This window comes from Durio zibethinus, chromosome 22, assembly GCF_047325235.1.
Source record: "Durio zibethinus cultivar Kanyao isolate XHJ-2024 chromosome 22, ASM4732523v1, whole genome shotgun sequence".
Taxonomy (NCBI): Eukaryota; Viridiplantae; Streptophyta; class Magnoliopsida; order Malvales; family Malvaceae; genus Durio; species Durio zibethinus.
The window spans coordinates 15,520,787-15,538,780 of record NC_143183.1 but is presented as its reverse complement, the minus strand read 5'-3'; the positions used below and the strand labels follow the sequence as shown (position 1 = coordinate 15,538,780).

The 17,994-nt window shown below is 29.9% G+C and overlaps 1 protein-coding gene across 1 annotated transcript; it reads right to left on the bottom strand.

Moving 5' to 3' along the window:
• Nucleotides 1-9,808: 9,808 nt before the first annotated feature.
• Nucleotides 9,809-14,993, bottom strand: LOC111307342 (protein tesmin/TSO1-like CXC 2). Its single transcript, XM_022905349.2, has 10 exons — nucleotides 14,694-14,993; nucleotides 13,444-13,604; nucleotides 12,580-13,330; nucleotides 11,681-12,135; nucleotides 11,508-11,582; nucleotides 11,023-11,203; nucleotides 10,845-10,940; nucleotides 10,703-10,769; nucleotides 10,417-10,576; nucleotides 9,809-10,336 (listed from the first exon to the last, which is right to left on the bottom strand). Exons 1-10 carry the CDS (start codon nucleotides 14,745-14,747, stop codon nucleotides 9,994-9,996), a joined length of 2,343 nt encoding a protein of 780 aa, XP_022761084.1. The 5' UTR covers nucleotides 14,748-14,993; the 3' UTR covers nucleotides 9,809-9,993.
• Between the last annotated feature and the right edge of the window lie 3,001 nt (nucleotides 14,994-17,994).

Here is a 17,994-nt window from a genome sequence, read left to right as displayed (position 1 = left end):
TAAAACAAATAAATAAAAATGAGTAAATGAATGAATAAGTATAACATGCGTCATAACAGAATATACATAGTATCCTAATTTAGGTAATTTTCTCATAAAAGGGACAGCATGGCTCTATCCTAAAGTTGAACCTTACAGCTCACTATATGCTGGGTTAAGATTTACGTGTCTAAAGATTCTCAAACTATTTCTTACATCATCGTCCATTATAAACTAGTAAGGCTCCTCGATCCTCACTCATTACAGGCTATTAACGAAAATGGTTCAATCTGAGTAGAAGTGTTTCGCTAGCAAATGCGGAGGTTATCACCTCATGAGAGCGTAGCTACTTCACTTTCTCCTAAAAGAGATAGAGTCCGGGTCTAGAGCTCATGCATGAATATACAACTGTGTGCAAAATAATGTATTAATCAAAATACCATAAACACAAAATTAAAATAAAATAACAACTAACATACAATTTATCTTATTCATTAACGCATTTTTTTTTTGAAAAATCAAAATAAAGGAGATTAAATGAAATGTCAAATAAAACCAATTAAATCCAACAATTCTTAATAGCGCGTAATTAAAAGTTTTGGCTTGACTTTCAAATTAAAGTTCCCAGTGGAGTCGCCAAGCTGTCGTAACGATTTTGGAACCGCCACACGTAAAAAAGTTTTAAAATCGAGGAAGACAAAAAAGAGTCACCACCAATCTTTGTTAGGGTGTGATTGGCCACCCAAAAGTTTATCTTTTTAATAAAATTATAAAAACGGGTTTAAAGTTTATCAAAAAGATAAATTTTGATCTACGAAAAATCAGGTTGGGTCCGAGAGTCGGTTACGTGTGAGGAAGGATTAGCACCCCCACAACGCCTATAAATTGGTACCATTTAATTATACGCTATTTTCGGTATTGGATAAAAATGGTTTCAATTTGAAAGTTAACATTAATTTCTTTCATTTAAAAAATACAATTTTGTTAAAGCTCTTTATTTAGGAATATTGAAAAAATCTTAAAGTTAAAGAATTATTTTAAAATTCTCTAACATCTAGGCGTAATTTAAAATAATTCTTTTCGCTCAAAATTTAACACGATAATCCTTAAAATGAAATAACAATCTTTATAAAAAATAATTATTAGTAACTCTCCAACATCTAGGCAGAGTACCAAGAATTATTTATTTCGAAATGTTATTTTTATTTTATTTTATAATATCAAAAATATATATTTTAAAAAATTTTATATGAGAAAATAAATGATGGTATTGTAGGAAACAAATGAAAATTAAAGATAGAGAAATACAATACAAATAACATAATAATGTATGTATGCAAAGTGATGAAATATAAATTTAGAGTAGGATTCTTGAATATAATGAGACCACCCCGACTCTCCAACATCTAAGCAGAGCTTAGGTGCGACTGTTTATATTTAATATCCCATTTCATTATTATACTTTTGTAGTTAATCTTATTATTAAAACAAATTAAGAACTCATATGAAAAACTTAATGAAATAAAGTTTCCTAAACACCCCATCATCTAGGCAGCATTTAAGAACAAATAATTTCAAATGGGATTCTCACATGTGTTCTTAGGATTTTTCGAAGGTTTTGAGTAAGGGTTTGAGTAGAGGTTTTGAAAGTTTGGTTTTGAGGTTTAGAGGGTTTTAAGGCTTGAATTTTAGGATATGGAAGGTTTAGGGTTTTGATTTTAGAGTTTGGAGATTTTAAGGTTTGAGTTTTGAGGTTTGGGGTTTGAATTTAAGGGATTTTGGATTTTAGGGGTTTTAGAAACCTAGGATTTTGAAAATTAAGAATTAGTGTTTAAGGTTTCGTTTTTAGAAAAATACTAACATCTCTAAAAATCTTCAACATCTAGGCGGACTTTCGGAGCAAGTTCGATTTTAATGATTTTTAAAAATTAAATATTTTTTATATTTTTTTTTATAAAAATTTATTAATAATAATTCTCCAACATCTAGGCAGAATTATTTCTTTAAAAAATATTTTTTTTATTCCCTCCAAGATCTAGACAGAAAAAATAATAATAATTATTCTATTATTATTTTTTAAAACATTTTTAATATATATATTTTTAATTATTTTCTTACTTTGTTATCATTTTATTATTATTAAAATAATTAAAAAAACTTATCCTAACAAATTTAAAACTTATCATGCATAAATATAAAAAAAATACTTAAAATAAAAAATAATAATATATAAAAAAAATTAGAAAATTTAAAAAAAAAAATTTTTTTACCTAAACCAAACCGGTCAACGATCCGGTCAACGATAGTTCGATTGGACCGAAAAAGATTCAGTTCAACGGTAGTTCGGTTGGGCCGACTGATGCGAGGTTGAGGTCGATCCAGGAAGCGATTCGATCCGATCTGATCAAATCGATTCAGAGCCGTTAAGAAATCGGGTTAACGGGTCGATTGAGCGGACCTCGGGTTAGGTTCGGGTCAACACGCGAATCCTCCTTGGCCTAAACGACGTCGTTTTGGGCGATAACTTTCTATATAAAACGAAAATTTTTTTTGTTCAGTTATTATTCTGTTTTCAAAAAAAAAAAACAAGGGAAGAGCTCTGGGGAGAGCTCCAGAGCTCTCACCGTCCGATCGTCGGGCTGCCGTGCCAACCACCGACGGTGGTCATCGTCGGTGATCGAAAAATACTAAAATTCACCGCAATGCTCCTCTCGACCTCTTAAGTTTAGATCCGATGTCCTTTTCACCAAAAAGAGTTCTCACTTCCTTAGATTTACTGGTGAAGTTTCAGTCAAATCTTTTTTTTTGTATTCTGACTTTTTTATTTTTTTAAAACTGACTTTGTTTTTTTTTTTGTGCAGGGGCTCTCGACGCTGGGTTCCTCCCTGCAAGGATGACTATTTGATTTTTTTTTTGGTTTTTGTTATTTTTGGCAGAATCTCTCATTCCTTCTCTCTGTCTCGTCATTGGTTTGGCTAGGAGCTATATTAATAGAGCTCCGACCGTGCGTGTTTGAGGGAAGGGCATGGGGCTCGGCATGGGGTGTAAGCACGAGCCCCATGCCTCTTTTATTCATTTTTGTCTTATTTGACGGTTTGTCAACGGGATGAGTAATTAGAGGGGTGGAGGGTAGGGTATAATGATCAGAAGGGTGGGATGTACCACTGTCATCCTCGATTTTTCTTTCTTCTGTTCCTTTTTTTGTATTTTTTTGGTTATTTTTTTTGTTTTGTATTTTTTTGTTTATATTTTATATATATATTTTTTTGTATTTCGTATTTTGTATATATTTTTTTTTTGGACAAATTTGATGTCCACAGAAATTATGAGTGTTTTCTTCTTTCATGATCTTTGCTTAGTATCTAGTGCTGTAGTATTTTAGATTATTTAGAGATTGAATTATCCTTGAACTTTAATTTATCATAATTAAGATGTATATTTAGAGAAATGTTTATGAAACCATCCAACTTTGATGAATTATGAATGATAATGAATACATGAATGCAATAAGGAGGATTTACCATATAATAATTGTTAACAAGAAAAATCTTTATTGAATTTAAAAGTTATGTTTAACCAAATCCAAAACTACATCTATAGGAAGTCTAAAGTTTATTATGGAAAAAAAAGTTCCTAATATATTGATATTGGCCTTATACTTTATTGAAAAAATCTAGCAAATTTTACCATGTGTTCCAATTGGTAGCACCCTTATTTTCCACTCCTTAATCTTTTTTACCATGTCCTTGGCTTTATAAGTAGCCATAGTGATTTGGTCAAGCAAGCACTCCAATTGGTCATGCTTCTTTACATATGCCTCTTTTACTTGTTCATATTCCTCATTTAATGCATCCATTTGTGTTCCAATTTCAATTATAACCGTATTTAGCATTTGGATGTATTGTTGCACTTTAGAGAGTGCCTTTTCACTTTATTGCACATTTGCTTACAATTGTCATTTTTTTAGATGTTGGGCCAACTCACGAGTGGTGGATGACTATGTTATGTTAAGTTAGCGAACAAAATCTTTCGTTCATCCCTTTCTTGTTTGGTCATGATTTGGTCAAGCAAGCACTCCAATTGGTTATGCTTCTTTACATATGCCTCCTTTACTTGTTCACTTCCTCATTTAAGGCACCCATTTGTGTTTCAATTTCAACCATAACCCCATTTAGCATTTGGATGTACTGTTACACTTTAGAGAGTGCCTTTTTCACTTTATTGCACCTTTGCTTACAATTACTTTTTTTTTTAGATGTTGGGCCAACTCACGAGTGGTGGATGACTATGTTATGTTAATGTTAATGAACAAACTCTTTCATTCATCCCTTTCTTATTTGAATGCTTGACTTCCCTTTTTAGCCTTTTGTTTGCAAGCTTTAACATTTTTAGCTTTCTTTTTAGGCCAATAGGGATTTTGCTAGGCTCTTTATAGATGTAATTAATATTTTTTTATTAAAATTATTTTATGGCAATCACTCTTTATGATAAATCTAATGATGCGTGCACATACACTAAAAGAAAATGGTTGGTAAACATAATATATACAAGGAACAAAATACAATTTAGAATAATAAAAAATGTCCTATTATGTGTCCTATTTAGGTTTATCTAACAAAGAGGAGGGCAAGGCTCTAATTTAAGTTTGGATCGCTAAGGTTTATGTACATGTTGGTGCCAAAGGTTTGACAGTCTAAAGACTCCTAAATTATTTCTTACATCATTGTCCATTATAGAATAGCAAGGCACCCCAATCTATACCCATAACTAGCTACCAATGAAATAGGTTCAATTTAAGTGAGAGTATTTTGTTAGCTATATTAGAATTTAACACCTAACAAAGCATAGGTACTTTACCTTCTCCTAAAAGGATAAAATTCAGGTCTAGAGCTTATGAATGAATGCAAATGTGGTATGTGTAGAGGAACATGCCAACCTAAATAATAAAATAAATTGGTACACATGAAAAATTAAAATCTACAAAATAAACAAATAAATTAGTGCACAGGAAAACCATAAATAATGAAACTATCAAAACAAAACTTAAGATAACACACAATTAACTAATGGCTTAACTCTCTAATGTCTCTAGTGAAGTCGCCAAATTGTCATAACGTTCAAGTCTAAGAACCTGCTCATCAAACATAAAAACTATGGAGTCACTATCAATCTTTTTTATCTAGGTGTGATTGACCATTTATGTGAATCTATCTTTTTTAAGATTATCTTAAGTTTAAGAGTTTCTAAAAGAAATAGGTTCTAATCTATATCAACAAAACTAAATTCGGGAATTGGTTCCATGTAATGAAGGTTTTAACACTCCCATATCACCCAAAAATGGTACCAAATTAATCATATATTATCTTGTTTAAATTTTAATCGAATATGATTTTTTATTAATTTGATATTTAAATATTGAAAAAAAAATCTTTAGGCTATCACCAAAAATGAAATTTTTCTCACCTTAAAAGTATTTAAGATAAACTCATTATTTACTTAAAGACTCTCCATCGTCGGATTTATTAAATATCTTATCAAAAATCAAATCCTAATTCATTTTATTTATTTACAAAATATTGTCATATAAAAATACTATAAAATATCATAAAAAAATATCATGCAATAATATCATAATTAAAACATACAAAGATCATGCAAAAATATCATAATAAATCATGCAAATATATATAATAAAAATCAGGCAAATAAATATAATAATAAAAATCCTACCAAAGTTTCCTTTTTTTTTCTTTTTATTTTTCTCATCATTTTTAATTCAATCATAATTAAACAATACTAAAATAAAAAAATATATAACAAAAAATAAGAAATCAAAGTTAAAATTATAAAATCATAAAATAAAAAAGAAAAGAAAAACTTGCAATCAAATTGGATTAAAAAGCAAGTTTAGGCGTGGGTCGAGCTTTCTCCAAACAGTGTTGTTTGCTCCCAATATTTAAGGTAAAAAACCAAAGCCTTCAGAATTTCCTTTTACTTTCTCTCTCTAACCTAAAAACTTTTCTTTTAAAACTTAAAGCTTTATGTTGCTTGCTGATTTTGATTGTCTTAATTGCTTCTTGATTCTTTTATTATAGATGATTTCTAACTAAGAATTGGGCTCTTCATATAAGGATTGAATCCTTTTTCAATTTGAAAATTTTTAATGTTAACTAAATTTATTAAAATCTTGTCAAAATTTATTTTCTTTCTTTATAAGAACTTGATTCCTAAGTATTATCAAAATCAAACTCATTCTTTGAATTTCAAATATAAATAAAATCCTAATCTTTAAAAAAAACTAAATTTTATGTTTTTTTTTTTACCAAATAACAAAACATAAATAAAAATAAAACACTTTTAGGCTTTTAAATTTGAGCTTAAAATAACTTTTAAAACTCAGTATCAAAATGCAATTCAAGTCCCAATAATATAAAACAACTTTGAATAAAATTGGTTATCTAGACTATCTTTACCTAAGCATAAGGAAAGTGGAAATTTGAAAAGTTGAAATTTTCATTGTAAGTTTTAATTCAAAATGGTTGGACGATAGTGAAAAAAATTATGTGATTTTTTGTGGCTTTGTGGTTTTCTTAATTTAGATTAGTAGTGATCAATTGAAATTTTGATATTGTACAAATTGAAGATTGTGGATGAGAACTCAGATTCAAATGGAATGTTAGTTTTTTATTTTTATTTTTTTTGTTATTTTGTTTACAAACCCTAATCAAAATAAAAAGAAAGAATGAAATAATTTTTCCTCTTTTTTTTTTTGAAAAATGAATCTCATTTTCTTAAGATTATTTTTATTTTTCCCATTTAAAATGATATTTATCCGCCACTTATTTTCAATTGCTAGATTTAACTGTATGTGTGAGACACGTACAATTGTCCATCTAAACATATCATTAATAGTAAACTTAAAAAATAAATATTTGATCCTAAATCAATGCAAGTCAAACGTTTGATCCCTAAATGAGCAACTCATTAAAAATTTGATTCTAAATTGAGGATTTAACCTTAGGATCTAAGCGGAGGTAATTGCCCTACTGCTCTCATTGTGGATCCATCCTTGATTTTATTTTATTACCATTTGATTCACCCTAATGTACACTATAAATGATGGTAGCAAAATAAATCAAAATTAACATTTGCAACATCAATTAAAGCCATATTCTTTCTTGTTATGATTTTCATTTTACATCCACAGAAAACTCACAAAAATAACAAACATGGTATTAAAAAAAAAAAAAAAAAAAACTCATGTTTATTTGGTTGCTTTTACCTGATGCCCCATCTAAGTTTACATGTGATGATAGGTCTCTGTTTTGGTTGTTAGGATCTCCAGAGATGTTACCAAGTTTAATTGCTATAAATTATCTAAACCTAAAAGAATGGAGCACACTTCAAAAACTAAGTAATCCTTGCCTTTGCCACTTCTACCAAGAAAGCACCCCTTGACTCCTAAACCTAATGGTGTCAAATTTACATAAACATATTAAATCTAAAATATATTTTTCATATTTTTGTAAAAATTTCAAATCTTGTCGCTTTTGCATCTTTTTTTGTATCATTTTCACATTTTATCATCGTATTATATTTAAAATTATCAACAGTGATAAGTAAAGCTACAATCTTTAACAAAGAATTGAGAATGTATTTGATACATAAAATTATGATAAAATAAAATAAGATGATATTATAAATAGGTTTAGATTAAATAATATTATCATATCTTATGTTTAATGTGTACAAGAATTATGATAAGATAATTAATTTATTAGTTAAAATTATTATTTTTTAAAATTTATACAATTTAAATTATTAATGTAATTTTTAATAGTATAATAAAATATAGCTAAATACTTAATTTGAGATAAAATGATTAAATGATTGTTCAATTCAAGATTAAATATTTTAATTTATATAAATAAAAATTAAACATTATCAAAAGTTTACAATTAATGATATATTTTAATGAAAATTTATGCATGTTTCACATGTACAATTAACTCTAATAAAAATAACAACGAAATGAAAAAAATCAGTCATGTGCCATATTTTTAGTGGTTAAGTTTTATTTGAAATAAAAAAAATAAAAAATAATTCTAAAATTGACATTTATTTTTAGAAAAAAAAATCATTTCATTTTTTCTTTCTATTTTAAATTCAGCTAAAAAATAAAAAATAAGAAAATAAAAATTCAGAGCTTTTTTACATAATCATTAAACTTCCAATTATTCAATATTGATCTATAAATAAAATTACCAATCCATTCTATGATACCTATGAAATTCAAAAACCCACAACTAAACCACATAAATTTTTGTTTGTCCAAAAATTTTTAATTAAAACATGCATGAAAAAGACAGAAAATTGAAACCAATGATCTAACATCATCCCAACTATAGAGCTCAATGATCATAAACCACTTGAAAAATCATCAAATCCAGGGAATATCCCATGATCTGAATCGTAATTATCTAATTCTATGATACCTATGAAATTCAAAAACCCACAACTAAACCACATAAATTTTTGTTTGTCCAAAAATTTTTAATTAAAACATGCATGAAAAAGACAGAAAATTGAAACCAATGATCTAACATCATCCCAACTATAGAGCTCAATGATCATAAACCACTTGAAAAATCATCAAATCCAGGGAATATCCCATTGATCTGAATCGTAATTATCTAATTCTATGATACCTATGAAATTCAAAAACCCACAACTAAACCACATAAATTTTTGTTTGTCCAAAAATTTTTAATTAAAACATGCATGAAAAAGACAGAAAATTGAAACCAATGATCTAACATCATCCCAACTATAGAGCTCAATGATCATAAACCACTTGAAAAATCATCAAATCCAGGGAATATCCCATGATCTGAATCGTAATTATCTAAACCCATTGTCAAAAGATCCAGAAACGACCCGTTCATAGGCAACTCCCTATCCAATTGTACTATTCCGTCTGAAATCAAGAGCGATAGGGATTCCGTTCGAAACCCAGAAGTGACTGCTCCAAATGGGTTCTAGAAAACTCTGAGTTTGCGAACCAAGCGGCAGCAATTTGGATTTCGAGTAAGAGAGAGGAGTTGAACAAAGAAAAAAAGATAGCCCTCTGCAAAACGAGAACAATGGGAGGTTTCATCGAGAAACAAAAGTTTACAGGAGAAAAATCTGAAGTTGGGACAAAAAGAAAAAATTTGAAAAGAAAGAAGAAAGAAAAGTTGTCGTGCTCTTACGAAAGTGACTTTTTAATTTATTTAATTGGGTTGGAGAATAAATCTATATCTATATACAACGAAACCACGCATAGGAGACACAAATTTTTTATCCAAATATACTTTTAATTGTAAATATTTGATAACGATTAATTTTTATTTACATAAATTAAAATATTTAGTATTGAATTAAGTATTAATTTAAATATTTAATTTTAAATTTAGTATTTAATTATATAATGTATAAATTTAATCTCATAAATTAAAAATAATTTTTTTTTATTTTAAAAAAATTAAATTATCTTATACTAAAAAAATAATTAATATTTTTTATAATTTTATTATTTTAAAAATATAAATTAAATATAATATAAAATAATTATCATTTTATCATAGTTCTATGCTTCAACTTGAATGAGTAAAACCTCATCTTATCTCCCATAGCATATCCAATTGGAATTGGATATAGGAGAAAGAAACAATCAAACTGTTTGAATTCCCCAACCACCAATCCCCTCCCTCTGTAAGAGAAGGAAAGGAAGGAGGAAACATACTTAAATAGAGATGTCCAAGAAGAGAAGCTGAGAACAATAATGAAATTTACAAAATTGAGGTAGGAAATTAAATAAAGATACCATATTATACAGGAGAAGTTGAACATTTTGGAAGCAAGATATAATTTTATTACACAGATGCAACCTAAAAGCGAACGCCATACTTTCGAACATAACAAAGATTTAAAAAATTTTCCTCTTAACTTTATGGAAACTGCAAAGTTTCCACTTTAATGCTGAGGAGTAAGAGAAGGAAATGAGGGTATTGACTTCAATATCAACTTCCGGCCACTCCTACGACCAGGGGTTGACCCTAACTCACATTGAGGAGGAGAGATCCTCTTACTGTTGGGAGAAGAAGTTTTAATGCCAGTGCCGGGAGAAGAATTGCCTCGTAGAATCTCGGGCATTTCATCTTCAGCAACAGTTTGGAAATGCTTTTCAATAATGTTTTGAGGCCGAATAATATTAGGCTTGGATCTTTGTCCATTAAACAGTGTGGAAGATGATCCAATGGCAATAAAGGAACGTGGCGGCTTGCTCTTTGATGAAAATGGCAGTTGAACCAAGGATCTGTGCAGAAAATATTTTAGAAGTTATAGCAAAGATAACTATTAATTTTATCATGGAAACAAGCGGTTCAAGGAAGAAACCTGCAAAGCTGTAGTGGAGTTGTTGGTAGAGCAGAAACTGGATTTTGCTCTTCACTATTCAAGATGTCAGTTTTTTCTAATTTTTTGTTCATCCCACTATTGTCTGAAAGATCAGTTTCTTCTTCTTCTGGCTCCTCTTCTGTTTCCACTATAGCAGATCCTGTATTTCGAAGCAATCAAGTCGAATAAGAACTTGAATAATCTCGAATAGTCCATAACAAAACATCAAATAGATTCAACAAAAGGCGTGCATCGAAATAGTCATGCAAGCCATAGGCAAACCTACCATCCTTCCTCCCAAATGCATTCTTACACCCTTCGCATCTGCAGTTGATGGAGCATCCAACACCACCCTTTAAGAGAAAAAAATGACTTCTAAATCAGTTTATGTAGAACAACATAAGCAGAGAGGTTTTGCTGAGAAAAACCTGATAGCATTCACAATATTTCTTCAGGCAACTTGATTTCTTGCAATTGCATCCTCTTTTGTGTCGAGCTGAGGCTGGAGTTTTGCTAGAGTCATCCTGCAAGAATAAATGGCAATTAGGCTCTATGGCAACTTGCAGTTGACCAACTAGATAAAGAATCGTCAGACTTATTCTGTACCCCAACTTCAGGTATTGAATCAGAGGTCCTGATCACTTTGGGAGCAAACGCAAGTGGGTTACGAGACTCGATCTGCTTGCGAGTTGCGAGGACAGTATCTTCATGGATAGGCTTATTAAAGCAGTCTTGACATGAACATGGCTCTATGCAGTATACACCAGCAGCAAAGCATTCGCAGTAGCTGAAAAAGAGGGTTCAACAATTAAATGAGCACATTAAATGAAAAAGACAAAACATATTTGTTCTCTTTCACATATTATTTATTCTTGCAAACAGATATAGAAGAAAAACAGGCACTAGGAAACAATATCTTTCAAAGAATAAGAAAGAGGAGGAATGTTGGCAAAATATTGCAATTACTAACACAAAATGTAGAAGGGAAGGAGCTGGCATTGGAATCAGAACTCATATTAGTAGATCACAGTGGTAACCAGGAATATGTAGAAGCACGTCCTAAAATTTAAAACAAAACTAAAAGAACTTACAGTTTCAAACACTTTGACTTCTTGCAGTTGCAACGCTTACAGGCCTCACTCTCTCCAGCTTGTTCCAATCTCCGTCTAGAAATCCATAGAATGATGATGCACAAAACAAAGGTTAGACATGTAGTATTAGACAGTACTAATCCAATCAACTACAAACTGTCAAGTCCTCATACCTCTTCTTTTTGGGACTGTTTTGATTGAACTCTTCATTAACTAAATAGGCAGATGCCTGAGAAGCATCTTCTGCAAATTGAACTCCATTTTCAACAGCATTGGTTTCTTTTTCAGTAGAGGCTGAAGTAAAAAATTCATGAACAGCTTCTTGACCTGCTGTGGGGGGTAAAATGGATGGAGTGGAGCTAGGGAAACTTAGCTTTTGTGTCCCAGAAGAAAAAGTTTCATGCTTGGTATTCTTGTTATCCGTTGAGGTTATTGCAAGAGCATTTAAGTGCAAACCAATTCCTGGTACAATGCACCTTGAAGAATCATTGCCAGGCTTACCAAGCACCAATTGGTTATCTACAGAAGAACTGGAATTTGAACCATCATCTAAGTTCTTCCTCCGAGCTGATAGCATCTCAAAGTCTAAACAACGCCTTCTCAATCCACGATGCAAATTAGAACCAGGCTGTGTGCAAACATATAAAAGCATTGTCAGTTAAAGCAGATCAAGAGAGATGATTTTATATTAATAGTGGGGAGAATTAAAATAACAAAATGTTGCATGGACAACTGAACAAAGAAATCCCTGTTATAATGGAATGACCAATCAATATGGGTGAGTGCAGGCTTCCTTGAACTATCACAGTGGAAATATTCTTAGCTGTTAGAGTAGGATCAATAATGAAATATAATTTTGTGAACTGAAGGCAATTATAAGTAAGAGTATCTACATTGCTAGTATTGTAACATGACATGAAGAAAAGACTCAGATCATACTGCAATTAGTGAAAGAACAAACATGTTTAAAATTTTTTCTACTTCTCTGCAACTCATGCTGCAGAAATTGCTCTATATCACTTCAAATTTACACTCCTCGAATGTTGTTAACAACCTATGCTGCATCTCTTACCTTCAAAGAAAATGGGGCACACATCCCACTTTCCACATAATCAGTCAGACTGCCAGCCATGCAGTTAGTCACACTAGTATTCTCAAAATTTCCATTCACATGGTTTATTTCCTTCAGCTCACCAGTTTCTCCAGGTTGCAGAGAAGGATCTTTATACTCATTAGAATCAACAGTAGTTTGGCACACCTCATTGATATCATCTTGTGGGAACCGAGAAATAAGAGCAGGACAAAATCGTGCACCAGGGTCCAATGATTTCTGAATTACACCTCTAAAAGCCTCTGGACCATTAGGGGAATTAAAAATTAATAGATCAGATGCATCGGAAATCAAACTCTCCCATTCACACCCTATAGTTTCCCTTTTTTGATCAATCTGGCAAATGCCCACCACTTCCACTCCATCAGATAAACCTTTTTCAGAGGCCTCTTGAACAAACGGAACAATTGAGACAGATGTGCAAGCCGATTCTGAGACACAATTCATCTCAATAATACAAGGTTCTGGGTCGCAGTTGGGGCTACCACAATCAAACTTTAAGGTCTGTGGGAGCTCATTTGCAAATCTTGAAGGTTCATTAGGCAGCTCAAGAGAAGTTTCACCCAGGGAAACTGCTGTATCAAAATTCTCCTGTAGCTCATCAGAGCTATCACAGAGATGACCTGCTTCCACACCAGCATCTTCATTTGTACTAACTGTAGTCCCCTCTCCAGGAGACAACTCGGGTTTTGATGGATCTGTATTGCTATGCCTGTAAAGAAAGAATAATTAGCATTAACAAGAAAAACGAAAATGAGGTAATAAGGCATGAAATTAAACAATATGGGCACCAACAATCAAGAATATATAATACTAGTCAGTTACCTTTTCAGGAATCTAGATTCCTTGTGAGAGCTGACATGGGGTGAAGTGAAAATAGATGGAAGTGATGCAAAACAAAAAGGGTTGAATGTCGGCGTAACGTGTATGGATTTGACCGGTTTTATGGGGGAAAGGCTGTTGATATAGTTAAAGACTGGGGAATCCTGTACACAAGGGAAAAAGCCCTTCTTAGATAATGTTACAAAGTTAATATCAGATGCTTATTGGCCAAAACATATATTTGTCAGATGCTTAAATTAATCAAGTTCTAACATGGACTTGGATGTTCGTGAGCATGAAACAATGTTTCTTGTAAAACATCTTTTGATCCAAATGAAATGCTTCTCTGACATAAAAAAATTAAAAAAAAAATTTGCAATAAAGATTAATACAATAGCAGGGGAAGTGACACATCTATGCTGCTGCAACAGCAAATCTTTTGAAATCTCTTGAAAAAAAAATGTTGAACAAATAATTGGTTCAGTAAAAGAGTTCAACTGTTTCAAATGACTATCAACAAAATCTGGGTCAAAATGATGATTTTAAAGGGGGAGAAAAGACTTTCAATGGAAAAAGAAGACAAGAAATTCACAGGTCTAACAGTTAGCAGAAAAACAATTCTGCCATGGTCAATTGTTTAAGGAAACTTCTGTGAGAAAAAAAGAAAAGAAAAACAAAGGGCTAGATATCTGCCAGGATAAATAAAATGCAAATAATGGATACACTGTTTACATCAATTTAGGCCTGACCCTGAGAAAGAATAAGAATCAAAAGCAGTGACTGAAATTTTTAAGTGAATTCAGTGCAACGTCTGTGAGCCAAGAGAAAGTAGTTTTAACAGCAAAGAAGCCTAAAAACTAAAAAGAAATCCCAGAAAGATGAGTTGTACAAGAAAATAATAACTTCAAGAAAAATCTCAATTTTAAGCTCTATCAAATAAACACCAGAAGCAGAACCCGGGAACCAGAAGGCAAAAAATTGAATTCTACAAAGAGATCCAATTCAGAAGCTAAACAATTCACACCCCCCACCCCAAAAAAGAAAAAAAAAAAAAAAAAAAACCTCCCAACACTATGAACAAAAAGAAAAGAGTTTTAGGAAACAAAATCCAGAAAGATGAAGGTCAATTGACAACTCTCACACAGAAACCAAATCAAAGCACATGCAGTGAAGCAAAAAAACAAGCTAAACCAAAACCAAAAAAAAAAAGAGTTTCCCCCCAGAGAGATCAAATAGTTTAAGAAAAGCATTACGTCAAACTTAGAGATAGAAGAGTTGATCTGGGTCTTCTCTGGGGTATCCATCATCTCCAGAGAAGAAACTCCTCCACATATACTCCACTCCTCACTCTCTCTACTGTTGATATTTTCCTCTCTCTGTTTCTTCTTTATTTGAGCTTCTCTTTCCCTAACTCCCACATCTATCTATCCACTTAATCTTTCTACTTCTTTTGTATACTAATACTAGTACTTCCAAGCAAGTAATGGTAAGATTCAAGACTTGGTAAGGCGGGAGAGCTTGGGATTTTCTCGTGGAGATAGATATTGTAATGTAAGAAAAGACCCTACTTCTACATTTGTTTATATTACAATTTACAGCCATTGAGCAAAGCAAAAGAGAGGGGCCCACTTTCACTTTGTCCACTTTGCCAAAACTCTGGTCATAAAGTAACGTATCTACAGTTGTTTATCTTCCTACCATTCTTTACTCTTTTACTGGATTTTCTACCCATTTATTATGTTTCTTCTTTTTCTCTTCCTTTCTCTTTTTTTTTTTTGTAATACTAATATATTCTCTTTCAGTTTGTTTAGGAGGGAAAACAAACGCAAAAGAAAAATATACACTTACTTTACTACCCCAAAAAACGTGTTTTGGCCGTTAACTCTGTAAGTAATTGGCTTTTTCTATTTTGTTTCTTCTGCTTTACTTCTGTCACTTTTTTTTCTTGGAATCTTGGTTCTAAATAGATATGATAATTGTGTATTCAATTTACCTTGTTTGTATCATAAACCTGTAAAAGATAAATATTATAATATATAATTCATATCAATATATCATATACCAAAGATTTTTTTTTAATTTTTATCAAATTAATATATATTTTTTATCAAAATTTGAAATTATATTATTTTAATAATTTTTCTTTTTTTTTTTCCTATAATATTTTCATTTTATATCTAAAATTATCAGATCTAAATATAAAATATTTTTAAAGATCTTGACCATATCCATATGTATTATCAAATGGTATAAGATTATGAAATTTACTCAAAAAAAGATAACAAAAAATGCTTTTTAGTCCCCATTGTTAAATAATCTATTACATCTGAACTTAGTTACAACCTTATTTAATTTTTTTAAAAAAATACTATAATTTAGATTTCATTTTATCGATTCTTTTTGTTTTTTACATAAAAGAATGTCTAAATTTAAGGGTTTTTTTATATTAGGATTATTTTCAAATTTTTGTTTAGATTTTGATATTTTAAAAAAATTATATTTTGAAAATAATCTTATAAGGGCATTCTTTTATATCAAATATTTTTCATAAATATTGAATTTTGATTGATAAAAAGAACTAATATTGTTACCGTTAATCAACTCAACCAAACTCCGTACTACTGAGAAATAGTAGTAAATTGCTATCTTAGCACATGTTTAACTGAATTTCTAACTTAGATGGTACGTTTTGGTGAATTTTTGTTGGTCAAATTCATACACATTGTAATCTGGAAATTTATTTTCCTTAAACAGTTGTTTTGCCCTTTTCGATTTCATTAAGATCAAGCCATAGCCAGGTTCAATTCACCAAGATCAGTTAAAAACCAATCTAGATTTCTGACATTGCTGAGTTGGAATTTTTCTTTAATTTTTAGTTTCTAATCAGATCTTCGTATTAATATTCCTTATTAAATGAGTTGATAACTATAGGGCAATTTGTAACTATTCCACACAAATCGATCCAAAAATTAGAAGAAGACAATATAATTTTAATTATTATTTGCTAGTAATAATAAAAACTTAAAAACGTCTCAATAAATTTTGTAACTGTTAACATAAAATTTTCAACTTTTTCTCGGGGATTATAAATTACTAATATAATTTATACATTTGGTGGAAATAAATTATGTTCATACTGCACATTTAACGAGGGGCGACCACTAGCCTTCGTGTCCAACAGTATCGCCATGCATAAATTATCCCCAAAAATAAAAAAATACTTATTAACTATAGTATTGAATTTTTTTTTTATAACTTTAGAAATTCTCCTTACAAGAAAAATGTAGCCATTATTTGAAAAAAAGATCAAGAGTGATTTATACAATTACTATAGAAAATTGTTGAAAAATTATTGATGAGACAAACATTTAAATAAAATAATTTTGAATTAATTTTAATGGGGCAAAGAAGGTGGACTAACGTCCTAAATTCAATGAATTCTGAATTCAGATCACCTATAAGATTAAGGATATCCAATCAATCAAAACCAAATATTTTGTGTAAGACGAAAAATGCAATAATTAGCATGAAATTAACTCTTTTATTAAAAATTTCATCCGAAACATAAATTATAAAGTCATTAAATAAAAAAATCTACTTTTAATTCTTTAATTTCTATTGTTATGAGAGTTAAAATGCTCTTGATTATTCTTTTATTACTAGCACTGCTAAGTAGATGTGTTCATAGTTTTTAGATAAGTCTAGGTATAATATCAATGTTATGCGTGTTTGTTTAAATCAATTTCATTCTACAATTTGAGCCTTAAATTATACGTAAGTATGCTTATATTTGTAAATAATAGAGCTCAAGCTCGACTAAATTATTTATTTAAACAAATTAAAAATTTTATTTTTTATTCATCTTTTAGTAATTTCAGTCTTTTTTTTTTTAAGTTTTTCTAAAAAAAATTATTTTGTTAATTATCTTTTAGTAGTTTTAGTCATATGTACTAATTTTAGTCTTTAACATAATTTCTAACGTTTATACAATGCAACATTTTATACAATTATTCTTTATTTGATATAATTTACTTAATATAATACAATATAATATAATATAATATAATGAATTGAGATTACGTATGCCATATAAGATTAATTAAAGGATAGAATATTAATTATCATATTGTATGTTTGTTATACACTTAAATAAAAAATTAGATTATTAAAAATATTAGATATCCTATGCTAATAAGATAACTCTATTTTGTGGAAAAGTAAAGAATTATTTTTAATCAATTGAATTAAATTTATATTTTTTATTATATGTTTAAAAATCATATCAATAATTTAATTTGTATAAGCTTTGAAGAAAAATAATTTTGATCAATAAATATATTATCTTGTCGTAACGATTTTGTGTCCGTCCGATAAATTTGAAAACGAAATAAAAAAAATAACGGAGTCGCCACCAATCTTTTTTTGGTTAAGTGCGATTGGCCACCTATTAAAACATATCATTTTAATGAATCTTAAAATTAATTAAAATTTATTAAAAAGATAATTTTAGGATCTGCACAATAGTTTGGGTTCGGAAGTCGGTTACGTATGAGG